General features: G+C 44.1%; 1 protein-coding gene across 1 annotated transcript; it reads left to right on the top strand.

Annotated features, from left to right (window-relative positions):
* Nucleotides 1–3166: 3166 nt before the first annotated feature.
* LOC130297928 (oocyte zinc finger protein XlCOF7.1-like) lies at nucleotides 3167–9846 on the top strand. The gene is made up of 3 exons (XM_056550776.1): nucleotides 3167–3212; nucleotides 3312–3353; nucleotides 7796–9846. Exons 1-3 carry the CDS (start codon nucleotides 3167–3169, stop codon nucleotides 9805–9807), a joined length of 2100 nt encoding a protein of 699 aa, XP_056406751.1. The 3' UTR covers nucleotides 9808–9846.
* Nucleotides 9847–15524: the final 5678 nt, after the last annotated feature.

Here is a 15524-nt window from a genome sequence, read left to right on the forward strand (position 1 = left end):
GACATTATACAGTAATGGAGGGGTCTGGTGATGACTGGAGAGGTGACACTGCTGGGACATTATACAGTAATGGAGGGGTCTGGTGATGACTGGAGAGGTGACACTGCTGGGACATTATACAGTAATGGAGGGGTCTGGTGATGACTGGAGAGGTGACACTGCTGGGACATTATACAGTAATGGAGGGGTCTGGTGATGACTGGAGAGGTGACACTGCTGGGACATTATACAGTAATGGAGGGGTCTGGTGATGACTGGAGAGGTGACACTGCTGGGACATTATACAGTAATGGAGGGGTCTGGTGATGACTGGAGAGGTGACACTGCTGGGACATTATACAGTAATGGAGGGGTCTGGTGATGACTGGAGAGGTGACACTGCTGGGAATGCTGGGACATTATACAGTAATGGAGGGGTCTGGTGATGACTGGAGGGGTGACACTGCTGGGAATGCTGGGACATTATACAGTAATGGAGGGGTCTGGTGATGACTGGAGAGGTGACACTTCTGGGACATTATACAGTAATGGAGGGGTCTGGGGATGACTGGAGAGGTGACACTTCTGGGACATTATACAGTAATGGAGGGGTCTGGTGATGACTGGAGAGGTGACACTGCTGGGACATTATACAGTAATGGAGGGGTCTGGTGATGACTGGAGAGGTGACACTGCTGGGACATTATACAGTAATGGAGGGGTCTGGTGATGACTGGAGAGGTGACACTGCTGGGAATGCTGGGACATTATACAGTAATGGAGGGGTCTGGTGATGACTGGAGGGGTGACACTGCTGGGAATGCTGGGACATTATACAGTAATGGAGGGGTCTGGTGATGACTGGAGAGGTGACACTGCTGGGACATTATACAGTAATGGAGGGGTCTGGTGATGACTGGAGAGGTGACACTGCTGGGACATTATACAGTAATGGAGGGGTCTGGTGATGACTGGAGAGGTGACACTGCTGGGAATGCTGGGACATTATACAGTAATGGAGGGGTCTGGTGATGACTGGAGGGGTGACACTGCTGGGAATGCTGGGACATTATACAGTAATGGAGGGGTCTGGTGATGACTGGAGAGGTGACACTGCTGGGACATTATACAGTAATGGAGGGGTCTGGTGATGACTGGAGAGGTGACACTGCTGGGAATGCTGGGACATTATACAGTAATGGAGGGGTCTGGTGATGACTGGAGAGGTGACACTGCTGGGACATTATACAGTAATGGAGGGGTCTGGTGATGACTGGAGAGGTGACACTGCTGGGACATTATACAGTAATGGAGGGGTCTGGTGATGACTGGAGAGGTGACACTGCTGGGAATGCTGGGACATTATACAGTAATGGAGGGGTCTGGTGATGACTGGAGAGGTGACACTGCTGGGAATGCTGGGACATTATACAGTAATGGAGGGGTCTGGTGATGACTGGAGAGGTGACACTGCTGGGACATTATACAGTAATGGAGGGGTCTGGTGATGACTGGAGAGGTGACACTGCTGGGAATACTGGGACATTATACAGTAATGGAGGGGTCTGGTGATGACTGGAGAGGTGACACTGCTGGGACATTATACAGTAATGGAGGGGTCTGGTGATGACTGGAGAGGTGACACTGCTGGGACATTATACAGTAATGGAGGGGTCTGGTGATGACTGGAGAGGTGACACTGCTGGGACATTATACAGTAATGGAGGGGTCTGGTGATGACTGGAGAGGTGACACTGCTGGGACATTATACAGTAATGGAGGGGTCTGGTGATGACTGGAGAGGTGACACTGCTGGGACATTATACAGTAATGGAGGGGTCTGGTGATGACTGAAGAGGTGACACTGCTGGGAATGCTGGGACATTATACAGTAATGGAGGGGTCTGGTGATGACTGGAGAGGTGACACTGCTGGGACATTATACAGTAATGGAGGGTTTGGTGATGACTGGAGAGGTGACACTGCTGGGACATTATACAGTAATGGAGGGGTCTGGTGATGACTGGAGAGGTGACACTGCTGGGACATTATACAGTAATGGAGGGGTCTGGTGATGACTGGAGAGGTGACACTGCTGGGACATTATACAGTAATGGAGGGGTCTGGTGATGACTGGAGAGGTGACACTGCTGGGACATTATACAGTAATGGAGGGGTCTGGTGATGACTGGAGAGGTGACACTGCTGGGACATTATACAGTAATGGAGGGGTCTGGTGATGACTGGAGAGGTGACACTGCTGGGAATGCTGGGACATTATACAGTAATGGAGGGGTCTGGTGATGACTGGAGAGGTGACACTGCTGGGAATGCTGGGACATTATACAGTAACACCATGGAGGGGTCGGGGTGATGACTGTATCATTATGTGTCAGGTTCCTATAAGGTGTCAGGACGTGGCGGTCTATTTCTCCATGGAGGAGTGGGAGTATGTAGAAGGACACAAGGATCAGTACAAGGATCAGGTCATGATGGAGGATCAGCAGCCCCTCACATCACCAGGTAATAGACATGACTATATACACACGTCCTCTCATTATTTGTATGTAAAGAATGAATTCAGTCTCTGTATGTGTTCCCTACAGTCAGATCCAGTAAGAGAACAGCACCAGAGAGGTGTCCCCGTCCTCTTGATGAGCAGAATATGGAGGTCATTACTACAGGGAAAGATCTGATCTATAATAATACTACAGACATAAAGGAAGAAGAAGAGACGGATGTGAGCGGTGATGAGCAGTATAAGGTGGACAATGACATTCCTACAGGGAAAGATCTGACCTATATTAATGCTACAGACATAAAGGAAGAAGAAGAGACAGATGTAAGTGGCAATGAGCAGTATGAGGAGAACACTCCTACAGGAAAATATCTGATCTATATGAACGCTACACACATAAAGGAAGTAAAAGAGACAGATGTAAGCGGTGATGAGCAGTATAAGGAGGACATTCCTACAGGGAAAGATATGATCTATATTAATGCTACAGACATAAAGGAAGAAGAAGAGACAGATGTGAGCGGTGATGAGCAGTATAAGGAGGACATTCCTACAGAGAAAGATCTGATCTATGTTAATGCTACAGACATAAAGGAAGAAGAAGAGACAGATGTAAGTGGCAATGAGCAGTATGAGGAGAACATTCCTACAGGAAAATATCTGATCTATATGAACGCTACACACATAAAGGAAGTAAAAGAGACAGATGTGAGTGGTGATGAGCAGTATAAGGTGAACATTCCTACAGGGAATGATCTGATCTATATTAATGCTACAGACATAAAGGAAGAAGAAGAGACAGATGTGAGCGGTGATGAGCAGTATAAGGAGGACATTCTTACAGGTAACCACCCAGGTAAGTAGTGATCACTAAATACAGAGAAGGGTCACAGATTCTATTCAGTCACAATAATATTTCAAATACTATCCCCCTCCCCCATAAAGTGAATCGACTTGATCCCATCACCACTACATAGTGACTGAATAATACCGCCATACTGTTTATGAATCAAACACATTATATACAGACTAATATTCCCCCATATAGCAGTAGATACCAGCTCTCAGTCTCTCTGGAGTCGATATCTTTCCTTTTTCATCCTGAGGATAGGGGATAAGTGTCTGATCGTGGGGGGGACCGCCGGGACCCCCCGTGATCTCCTGCCCAGCACCCCAGATCTCTCCAGGCACAGGTGACCTCCGCTCCGTGCAGGGATTACTGTCAACCACCGCACCAAGAGGTGCCTGACATGTCTCTCCATGAATCTCTATGGGAGAGACGGAGATACACAAACAGGATGCCAGGAAGGAGATCGCGGGGGTCTCAGTGGTCGGACCCCCCCTGTGATCAGACATATATCCCCTATACACAGGATTCTGTGACTAGGGGATAAGTACTCATGTACTAGAATTTTCCTTTAAAGGGGTACTCCGGTGCTCCAGCGTTCTGAACTTTTTGTTCAGAACGCTCAGAACCAGAGGTAGTGATCGTAAAGTCATGGCCATGCCCCCTCGTGCCGTCACCTAACGAGGGGGCGTGGCCGGGATGTCACGACCACTGGAATCTTTAAATCCCTAGTCGTGAGCGAAAATCATTAAAAATAAAGGTTCCCCTTTTAATTTTGTTCCAGGAAAACTTCACTGTCTGCCTAGACAGGATAGGGGATAGATTATAAATCGTGGGGGTCCAACCCTTGGGACTCCCCGCGATCTCCTGAATGGGGCCCTGGCAGTCTGTTGGAAGCGGACGTTCTGACCCCCACAGGATGCCGCGGCCGACACACCCCCTCCATATATTTCTATGGGATACATGGAGGGGGAGTGTCGGCCGTCGCTCCATGCAGGGTTGGTCCGCCCCCTTCAAGCAGACTGTCAGGGCCCCGTTCAGGAGATCGCAGGGAGTCCCAAAGGTCGGACCCCCGTGATCTATAACGTATCCCCTATCCTTTGCCTGAATTCTCTGGCTGACATGAGGATTATAAAGGGGGTGGTTTGGATGACTGCTCCATTATAACCTGCGGGGTCAGGTGGATTGGGGGGCACGGTCATTTGGTCCCTGACCGGGCCCCATAGCAGTGATTTTCCCTGAGGCTGTGTCCACATGATTGTCAAAGACTGGTGTCCCCGCTCCTTGTAAGGCAGCGGTGTCAACCTCCAGATGTTGCAAAACTTCAACTCCCGGGCATGCTGGGAGTTGACGTTTTGCAACATCTGGAGGGCCACAGATTGAAGACCACTGCACTAAGGGATACCATGAGAGGGAAGCCTTGATTTACCTTTCGGGGACAGTGTGCATTCTATGGAGGAGGCAGACAGACCTTTGGTGTCCCAGCATGCTGGAGTTGAAGTTTTGCAACATCTGGAGGGCCACAGTTTGACACCACTGTTGTATGGCTGCTCCTCTATCATAGCTAGAGATGAGCAAACTTACAGTAAATTCGATTCGTCATGAACTTCTCGGCTCGGCAGTTGATGACTTATCCTGCATAAATTAGTTCAGCTTTCCGGTGCTCCTGTGGGCTGGAAAAGGTGGATACAGTCCTGGGAGACTCTTTCCTAGGACTGTATCCACCTTTTCCAGCCCACCGGAGCACCAGAAAGCTGAACTAATTTATGCAGGAAAAGTCATCAACTGCCGAGCCGAGAAGTTTGTGACGAATTGAATTTACTGTAAGTTCGTTCATTACTAATCATAGCAACTATCTTCAGTTTTGCAGTAAATCTTATTTAACCCCTTAAGGACGCAGGGTTTTTCCGTTTTTGCATTTTCATTTTTTCTCACCTTCTAAAAATCATAACGCTTTCAATTTTGCACATAAAATTCCATATTATGGCTTATTTTTTGTGCCACCAATTCTACATTGCAGTGACATCAGTCATTTTACCCAAAAATGCACGGCGAAACGGAAAAAAAAATCATTGTGGGACAAAATTGAAGAAAAAATGTCATTCTGTAACTTTTGGGGGCTTCCGTTTCTACACAGTGCATATTTCGGTAAAAATGACACCTTATCATTATTCTGTAGGTCCATACGATTATAATGATCCCCTACTTATATAGGTTGGATATTGTCGGACTTCTGGAAAAAATCATAACTACATGCAGGAAAATGTATACGTTTAAAATTGTCATCTTCTGACCCCTATAACCTTTTTATTTTTCCGCGTACAGGGCGGTATGAGGGCTCATTTTTTGCGCCGTGATCTGAAGTTTTTAGCGGTACCATTTGATCGGACTTATTGATCGCTTTTTATTCATTTTTTCATGATATAAAAAGTGACCAAAAATATGCTATTTTGTACTTTGAAATTTTTTTACGTGTACGCCATTGACCGTGCGGTTTAATTAACGATATATTTTTATAGTTCGGACATTTACGCACGATACCACATATGTTTATTTTTATTTCACAGTTTAATTTAATGGAAAAAGGGGGGTGATTCAAAGTTTTATTAGGGAAGGGGTTAAATTACCTTTGTTTCATTTTTTTTTTTTTTGCAGTGTTATAGCTCCCATAGGGACCTATAACACTGCACACACTGATCTCTTATACTGATCATTGTTATCCCATAGGGACCTATAACACTGCACACACTGATCTCTTATACTGATCATTGTTATCCCATAGGGACCTATAACACTGCACACACTGATCTCTTATACTGATCATTGTTATCCCATAGGGACCTATAACACTGCACACACTGATCTCTTATACTGATCATTGTTATCCCATAGGAGACTATAACACTGCACACACTGATCTCTTATACTGATCATTGTTATCCCATAGGGACCTATAACACTGCACACACTGATCTCTTATACTGATCATTGTTATCCCATAGGGACTTATAACACTGCACACACTGATCTCTTATACTGATCATTGTTATCCCATAGGGACCTATAACACTGCACACACTGATCTCTTATACTGATCATTGTTATCCCATAGGGACCTATAACACTGCACACACTGATCTCTTATACTGATCATTGTTATCCCATAGGGACCTATAACACTGCACACACTGATCTCTTATACTGATCATTGTTATCCCATAGGGACCTATAACACTGCACACACTGATCTCTTATACTGATCATTGTTATCCCATAGGGACCTATAACACTGCACACACTGATCTCTTATACTGATCATTGTTATCCCATAGGGACCTATAACACTGCACACACTGATCTCTTATACTGATCATTGTTATCCCATAGGGACCTATAACACTGCACACACTGATCTCTTATACTTATCATTGTTATCCCATAGGGACCTATAACACTGCACACACTGATCTCTTATACTGATCATTGTTATCCCATAGGGACCTATAACACTGCACACACTGATCTCTTATGCTGATCCCTGCAAAGCCATAGCTTTGCATGGATCAGTGTTCTAGGGGCTCGATTGCTCAAGCAGCTCAGCTGTAGCTCAGGCTTGGAGCAATCAAACGCCGATCGGACATGACAGAGCAAGGTAAGGAGACCTCCGCTCGCGTCCTAGCTGATCGGGACATCACGATTTTATCGCAATAGTCCCGGTCAGACTGAGCTGCCGGGAAGTTTTTACTTTCAATTTAGACTCGGCGATCAACTTTGATCGCTGCATCTAAATGGTTAATAGTGCGCTGCACGACATTCGGATCGGGACCGACCCTGTATGATGCTTGACGGCATGACCCCGTTTTAAATACCAGGACCGGGCGTAAGGCATACCGGTACGCCCTACGTCCTTAAGGAGTTAGGGTGCGTTCACACGGAGTAATTCAAGCCTAATCTACTCTAGTAATTCCTCTTGAATCCTCCGCTCCATATTAATGCTCATCTCCTCTGCCCATTGACTTTAATGTTTTTTCCGCTGTCCTGTTCACACTGCGGAAATTCTGCTAGCGGAATGCCGATGCTGAATTCTGTTCCGCTTGAAGGAAGAGCATGTTCATTCTTCAGGCGGAAACCCCTGGCAGAAATCAGTAGAAGTCAATGGTAAAAAAAAAAATTTCCGTCCGACATCGTTTTCGCGCGGAATTTGCGCGGAAATGGCTGAAAAACCCTTCACTTCTTTCTCCCCCATTTCTGTGCGCTAATTCTGCGTGAAAATAAAATTATTTTTTCCGCCTGTAAATTTTTTGGCGTGAATTCCTCTTGGTTTACTCCTTGTGTCTGCACCCTTAAAATGAAAGGTGGATTTACTAAGTACTATTGCTTAGAAATGCACAAATGTCCTGGGTTGTTAAGAGGTTAATACTCAAAAATAAAATCTGTGTTATTCTCTGCAGATTCTTGTAGCAGGAGATCAGAGGAGAATCTTATATCTTCAGATTATAAAGCAGATGATGATATCACACAAGATACATATGAAGAACATTCCATTATCCCAGATACACCCTCAGCCCTTCACAGCCAAGATCTGTCATCTCATCCTTATATACAGGTCCTGTCTTCTCAGTCATCACAGAAAGGTCACAGAAGGGGTGTTATACATAAAAGAGCTCAAAGAGGAAAGAAGCCAGTTTCATGTTCAGAATGTGGGAAATGTTTTACTTTTAAATCAGACCTTGGTGTACATCAAAGAACTCACACAGGAGAGAAGCCATTTTCATGTTCAGAATGTGGAAAATGTTTTACTGACAAATCAAGTCTTCTTAGACATCAAAGAACTCACACAGGGGAGAAGCCATTTTCATGTTTAGAATGTTGGAAATGTTTTACCCGGAAATCAGACCTTGTTGTACATCAAAGAACTCACTCAGGAGAGAAGCTGCTTTCATGCTCAGAATGCGGGAAATGTTTTACTAAGAAATCACATCTTGTTCAACATAAAAGAACTCACACAGGGGAGAAGCCATTTTCATGTTCAGAATGTGAAAAATGTTTTATTGACAAATCAAGTCTTCTTAAACATCAAAGAACTCACACAAGGGAGAAGCCATTTTCATGTTCAGAATGTGGGAAATGTTTTCCTGGGAAAACAAATCTTGTTCAACATCAAAGAACTCACAGGGCGGAGAGGCTATTTTCATGTTCAGAATGTGAGAAATGTTTTACTAATAAATCAGGTCTTGTTGAACATCAGAGAACTCACACAGGTGAGAAGCCATTTCCTTGTTCAGAATGTGGGAAATGTTTTACTAAGAAATCAAATCTTGTTCAACATGAAATAACTCACACAGGGGAGAAGCCATTTTCATGTGCAGAGTGTGGGAAATGTTTTACTCGGAAAACAGACCTTGTTAGACATCAAATAACTCACACAGGAGAGAAACCATTTTCATGTGCAAAATGTGGGAAATGTTTTACTCAGAAATCAGATCTTGGTAAACATAAAATAACTCACACAGTAGAGAAGCCATTTTCATGTGCAGAACGTGGGAAATGTTTTGCTATTAAATCAGGTCTTGTACATCAAAAAACTCACATAGGAGAGAAGCCATTTTCATGTTCAGAATGTGGGAAATGTTTTACTCAGAAATCAGGTCTTTTTGTACATCAAAAAACTCACACAGAGGAGAAGCTATTTTCATGCCCAGAATGTGGTAAATGTTTTACTTTTAAATCACATCTTCTTTTACATCAAAGAATTCACACAGGGGAGAAGCCATTTTCATGTTCACTATGTGGAAAATGTTTCACTCAAAAATCGCATCTTGTTGGACATCAAACCACTCACACAGGAGAGAAGCCATTTTCATGTTCAGAATGTGGAAAATATTTTACTTCTAAAATGTGGCTTGTACAGCATCAGAGAACTCACACGGGGGAAAAACTGTTTTCATGTTCAGAATGTGTGAAATGTTTTACATCTAAATCACGGCTTGTTGAACATCAGAGAACTCACACAGGTGAGAAGCCATTTCCTTGTTCAGAATGTGGGAAATGTTTTACTAAGAAATCAAATCTTGTTCAACATGAAATAACTCACACAGGGGAGAAGCCATTTTCATGTGCAGAGTGTGGGAAATGTTTTACTCGGAAAACAGACCTTGTTAGACATCAAATAACTCACACAGGAGAGAAACCATTTTCATGCTCAGAATGTGGGAAATGTTTTTCTCAGAAATCAGATCTTGTTAAACGTCGAAGAACTCACTCAGGGGAGAAGCCATTTTCATGTGCAGAATGTGCTAAATGTTTTCCTGATCAATCAAGTCTTATTCAACATCAAAGAACTCACACATGGGAGAAGCCATTTTCATGTTCAGAATGTAGAAAATGTTTTACTCAGCAATCACATCTTGTTCAACATCAAAGAACTCACAAAGGAGAGAAGGCAATTCAGAGCAATAAATGATGCAGATAACACATCTATATATTCACCATGTACATAGGATAGTTGACAGTAATACATACTTATATATTTATACAATATATGCTTCATCTCCAAACTTGTTATTCATTTTTTAAGAAGTTCTCTATATTATATTATTTATTATTCTTATATTCATCTCCGCACACTGGACTTATAATAAATGTAATATTGTTCCAGACGTTGTATATAGGGAATGTTACGCGTCAGTGTCGTCCCCGTCCCCTTCTCATTATGATTATAGAGACTTTAATTCAAGGCATCAGACAGGATCCGCGCGTCTCCCTTGAAGATCGTCTCTTCTGAACATAAGACGCTGCAGATACTTTTATTTATCACAAACCCTAGACCAGCGTTTCCCGTCTTGACGTCTATTTTCGGTCTCAGATCATAAAATCCATTTTTCTATATGAGAAGTCGTCAATATCTCAGCGTCCCCCGGGTTCAGTAAACATCGGTGTAATTCTTTTCCTTTTCTTTGTCCTCCCCGGGGTATAAAATCCCTAGAGATCTGATCACATCTGGTACAAGATCTCTTTACTTCACACTTTGCGCCATTATTACACGGATTGAAGACCCAGTTACACGCTCGTAAATTCCCATATATGTCGTGGATTGGAAGGAAAAAGGTTCTTAAATCTTATATTTACCAATAATATTTTATATTTGTACAGTCCGTCCCTATCATAGTACGGAATTGTTATTTTTCTTCTATCCGATGATTATTTAGTAATTTTGTTATGATTCAGAAGAGACCACGTGTCCCGTATAGACGCTCACCCTGAAGACATTAGACGGCGGTTTTGTGTTTCCGGATTTACACACTTATTATAAAGCTTTTCCTTCGTCTGGATTATTAGAGCTCGTTCGCTCTTCTTTTTCTCATCCTCCCCTTTATATTCCTCCTCATGTGGATATGGAATTCTCCTCAGTCCCTCCTTCTATAGGGCCCATTTTGTGGCCCCCGCACTCCTCCTTGGCCTCTCTAGTTCTTTCCTCTTTTATATATAACTTTGTCGGTATTACGAGACTGCTCTACGACTGATTCTGATTTCCCTTCTCCCCTAACCCCACTTTCTTTACTCCCTATGGTTATTACTAAACACATTTTAAAATGATAAAAAAAATACAAAAATAAACTAAAGCAGGAAACAGGTCAAACACACAGCCAGGGGTCAGGAACCAAAGCTGGTAATCAGGAATAGCCAAAGTCAGAACCAGGATTAGGAACCAGAGTGGATGTCAGCCAGGCCAAGGACATAAATGGAATCACAAACGAGAACAACAGTAACGCTTGTCAGGATTCGGCAGGCTGGAGGTGGATCCTCTGTGTCAGAGAGGGATTGGCGTGGACCGTGCCGGCGGACCGGTTCTAAGTTGCTACTGGTATTCACCAGAGCCCGCCGCAAAGCGGGATGGTCTTGCAGCGGCGGTAGCAACCAGGTCGTATCCACCGGCAACGGCTCAGCCTCTCTAACTGCTGAGATAGGCGTGGTACAAGGGATAAGGCAAGAGCAAGGTCGGACGTTGCAGAAGGTCAGGGCAGGCAGCAAGGATCGTAGTCAGGGGCAACGGCAAGAGGTCTGGAACACTGGCTTGGGACATACAAGGAACGCTTTCACTGGCACAATGGCAACAAGATCCGGCAAGGAAGGGAAGGGGAAGTGAGGTTATATAGGGAAGTGCACAGGTGAACACACTAATTAGAACCAGGCGCCAATCAGTGGCGCACCGGCCCTTTAAATCGCAGAGAGGCGGCGCGCGCGCCGGGACAGAACAGACGGGGAACGAGTCTGGTAAGCGGGCCGGGATGCGAATCTCGAGCGGGCGCATCCCGGATCGCATCCCGGCTGGGGACATTATCACAGCGCTCCCGGTCAGCGGTGACCGGGGCGCTGCGAACAGGAAAACGTTGCGAGCGCTCCGGGGAGGAGCGGGGACCCCGAGCGCTCGGCGTAACAATGCTCTTGGAGATCAGACTGTCAATGCCCTTACATGGTCTTTGAACTGTTGCTGTTAAATAGCCAGGACTCAGCAGGGAAGGGGCTGACTGATTGAACAGTAGCCAGGGAAATAAGTAGCTGCTCATTAACATCAGCTAAGGTTTTGTTGTCTGAGAAACCAGCAGTGGAGCAAAGGAAAGACAAGAGCCCTAACAGTACCCACCTCCAGGGATGTGGAAATCCTATAGCCCGACGCCCGGGACAAGTAGTTTTGGGTGCCGGGCAGGTGAATTGTTTATAGATTTAGCCCTGTATCGGGCAGGGACAGACAGACTTCCCCCTTATTTTTCTTTAATGTCGGTGTGAGGTGCAGGAGCGGATGGAAGTCTCCACCTCACACCGGCACTCAGAGTGTATGGAGGGGGCGGCGGCCTCCAGCTGACTGCAGAGACCCCCCTTATCTCCCCTCCAGGAGGATGGACGGAGCTCAGAAGACACAGCAGGGTGAGAGAGAGGATGTTGACAGCTCCGTGCACAGCTCCATCCCCCGCACTCAGCTCTACCCCTCCCCCTGCTCTGTCTTCACAGGACCTAATCCACCACGGGGAGGTTGCTTGTTTGCACGGGGAAAACACAGAGCAGGCGGGAGGGGGAGGACGGAAATCTCCCCTCACACCGGCCGGGACTACAGCTCTGATGTCCACTCATGGCGGCTCAGGTGAGGAGACCGAGAATACAGGCGACAGGAAGGGAGGTTGTATATGAATGGTGTGAGTGTATGTGTGATGTGTATATGTAATGTATGATGGGGGGGCAGCGGCAGGTGTATGTATGATGTGTGCATATGTATGGTGTATATCAGTGTTTCCCAACCAGGGTGCCTCCAGCTGTTGCAAAACTACAACTCCCAGCATGCCCTGGGCATGCTGGGAGTTGTAGTTTTGCAACAGCTGGAGGCACCCTGGTTGGGAAACACTGGTGGATATGTATGGTTTGAGTGTATGTGTGATGTGTATGTAATGTATGATGTGTGTATGATGTCTATGTGTGATGTGTATGTAATGTATGATGTGTGTATGATGTCTATGTGTGATGTGTATGTAATGTATGATGTGTGTATGATGTCTATGTGTGATGTGTATGTAAAGTATGATGTGTGTATGATGTCTATGTGTGATGTGTATGTAATGTATGATGTGTGTATGATGTCTATGTGTGATGTGTATGTAAAGTATGATGTGTGTATGATGTCTATGTGTGATGTGTATGTAATGTATGATGTGTGTATGATGTCTATGTGTGATGTGTATGTAATGTGTGATGTGTGTATAATGTCTGTGTGATGTGTATGTATGTAATGTATGATGTGGGGGGGGGCAGTGGCGGGGGTGTGTGTATGTATATGGGGGCAGTGGCTGGTGCATGTATGATGTGTATGTATGTAATGTATGATGTGGGGGGGGGGCAGTGGCGGGGGTGTGTGTATGTATATGGGGGCAGTGGCTGGTGCATGTATGATATATGTATGACATGTATGTTTTGTATAGGAGCGGACTGTCACGTCGGTCATTAGGGCAGTTGTACCATCTAATTTTATTTATTTTTAGTGGCCCCCGCACTAAATTGCACCCCCAGAATCCCACCCCCTTCATACCCACCCGCCAACCAAGAGCCCCACGGATGCAGACAAACACGCCCGAACCAAAACTACAACTCCCAGCATGTTGGACCATAACCTAAACTGTAGAACTATAAAGTGTAACATGCTGGGAGTTGTAGTTTTGGTTCGGGTCAGCTGCAGAGCCATAGGCTGCATCAGGGCATGCTGGGTGTTGTAGTTACTAACTGTAATTCCCAGTATTCCTTGACACAGTCTATGGCTCTGCAGCTGACACGAACCAAAACTACAACTCCCAGCATGTTACACAAGAACCTTAACTGTACTATACAGTGCAACATGCTGCAACACCCACAGAACCATAGGCTGTATCAGGGCATGCTGGGAGTTGTAGTTATCTAGTAACTAAATGCAACTTCCAGCATTTTCTGACACAAAATGCAGCATATAAACTGGAGAAGCAGAACCCCCCCCCCCCCAGTAACACATAAGTCCCTATTGAGACGGAAAAATAGTGATTTAAATATTTTAATAAGTGCGTATATATGTGAATAAGCCCCTTTCCTAATAAAAGTTTCCAATTTTCTTTCAATAAAAATAATGTACAAAAATAAACATAAGTGGTATCGCTACATGTGGAAATGTCCAGACTATTAAAATATGATGTTAATTAAACCGAACGGTGAACGGTGTAAATGTAAATAATAGTCCAGAATTGTTCATTTTTGGTCACTTCATATGAGAAATTTTTTATGGTGATCAAAAAGTTACATGTAGACTTTTCTGGGCTTGTCTCGGGTATAAAAGGATCTACAGCTCTCCCACCGCTAATAGTCTGGCATGCTGCGATCGCCTATTAACCATTAGATCACCGCTGTCAGCGGTGTCTAAAGGATCTTATATCCATCCCTGGTGGTCTAGTGGGGGGGATCAGACTATTTTGGTGGAAATTATTTTATCTACCAGGACAAGTGGATTTTCTTGAGGGACAAGTAGATTGTGTTCCGCTTTAGTCCCTTGGACAAGTAGTTTTTTTTTTAATTTCCACACCCCTGAAAGAACCTTCTTTCAGCTGATTTATATAGACCCAGTAACATAAGTCCCTATTGAGACTGAAAAATAGTGATTAAAATATTTTAAAAAGTTTGTATACATGTGAATAAGCCCCTTTCCTAATAAAAGTTTCCAATTTTCTTTAACCCCTTAAGGACCGAGCCCTTTTTCACCTTAAGGACTGGAGCGTTTTTTGCAATTCTGACCACTGTCACTTTAAACATTAATAACTCTGATGCTTTTAGTTATCATTCTGATTCCGAGATAGTTTTTTTCGTGACATATTCTTCTTTAACTTAGTGGTAAAATTTTATGGTAACTTGCATCCTTTCTTGGTGAAAAATCACCAAATTTGATGAAAAAAATGAAAATTTTGCATTTTTCTAACTTTGAAGCTCTCTGCTTGTAAGGAAAATGGATATTCAAAATATATTTTTTTTGGGTTCACATATACAATATGTCTACTTTATGTTCGCATCATAAAATTTATGAGTTTTTACTTTTGGAAGACACCAGAGGGCTTCAAAGTTCAGCAGCAATTTTGACATTTTTCACAAAATTTTCAAACTCGCTATTTTTCATGGACCAGTTCACGTTTGAAGTGGATTTGAAGGGTCTTCATATTAGAAATGCCCCATAAAAGACCCCATTATAAAAACTACACCCCCCAAAGTATTCAAAATGACATTCAGTAAGTGTATTAACCCTTTAGGTGTTTCACAGGAATAGCAGCAAAGTGAAGGAGAAAATTCAAAATCTTCATTTTTTACACTCGCATTTTCTTGTAGACCCAATTTTTGAATTTTTGAAAGGGGTAAAAAGGAGAAAATTTTTACTTGTATTTGAAACCCAATTTCTTTCGAGTAAGCACATACCTCATATGTCTATGTTAATTGTTCAGCGGGCGCAGTAGAGGGCTCAGAAGGGAAGGAGCGTCAAATGGTTTTTGGGGGGCATGTCACCTTTAGGAAGCCCCTATGGTGCCAGAACAGCAAAAAAAAACCACATGGCATACCATTTTGGAAACTAGACTCCTCAGGGAACGTAACAAGGGGTAAAGTGAACCTTAATACCCCACAGGTGTTTCA

Source organism: Hyla sarda (assembly GCF_029499605.1).
Source record: "Hyla sarda isolate aHylSar1 chromosome 1 unlocalized genomic scaffold, aHylSar1.hap1 SUPER_1_unloc_1, whole genome shotgun sequence".
Lineage (NCBI taxonomy): Eukaryota > Metazoa > Chordata > Amphibia > Anura > Hylidae > Hyla > Hyla sarda.

What these genes read in the sequence shown, in the direction of transcription:
- LOC130297928 (XM_056550776.1), top strand. Translation starts at nt 3,167, where the DNA reads ATGAACGCTACACACATAAAGGAAGTAAAAGAGACAGATGTGAGTG. An exon ending in AAAAGAGACAGATGTGAGTG is followed by an intron (nt 3,213 to 3,311) that starts GTGATGAGCAGT and finishes ATGTGAGCGGTG; the next exon opens with ATGAGCAGTATAAGGAGGAC. An exon ending in TCTTACAGGTAACCACCCAG is followed by an intron (nt 3,354 to 7,795) that starts GTAAGTAGTGAT and finishes TATTCTCTGCAG; the next exon opens with ATTCTTGTAGCAGGAGATCA.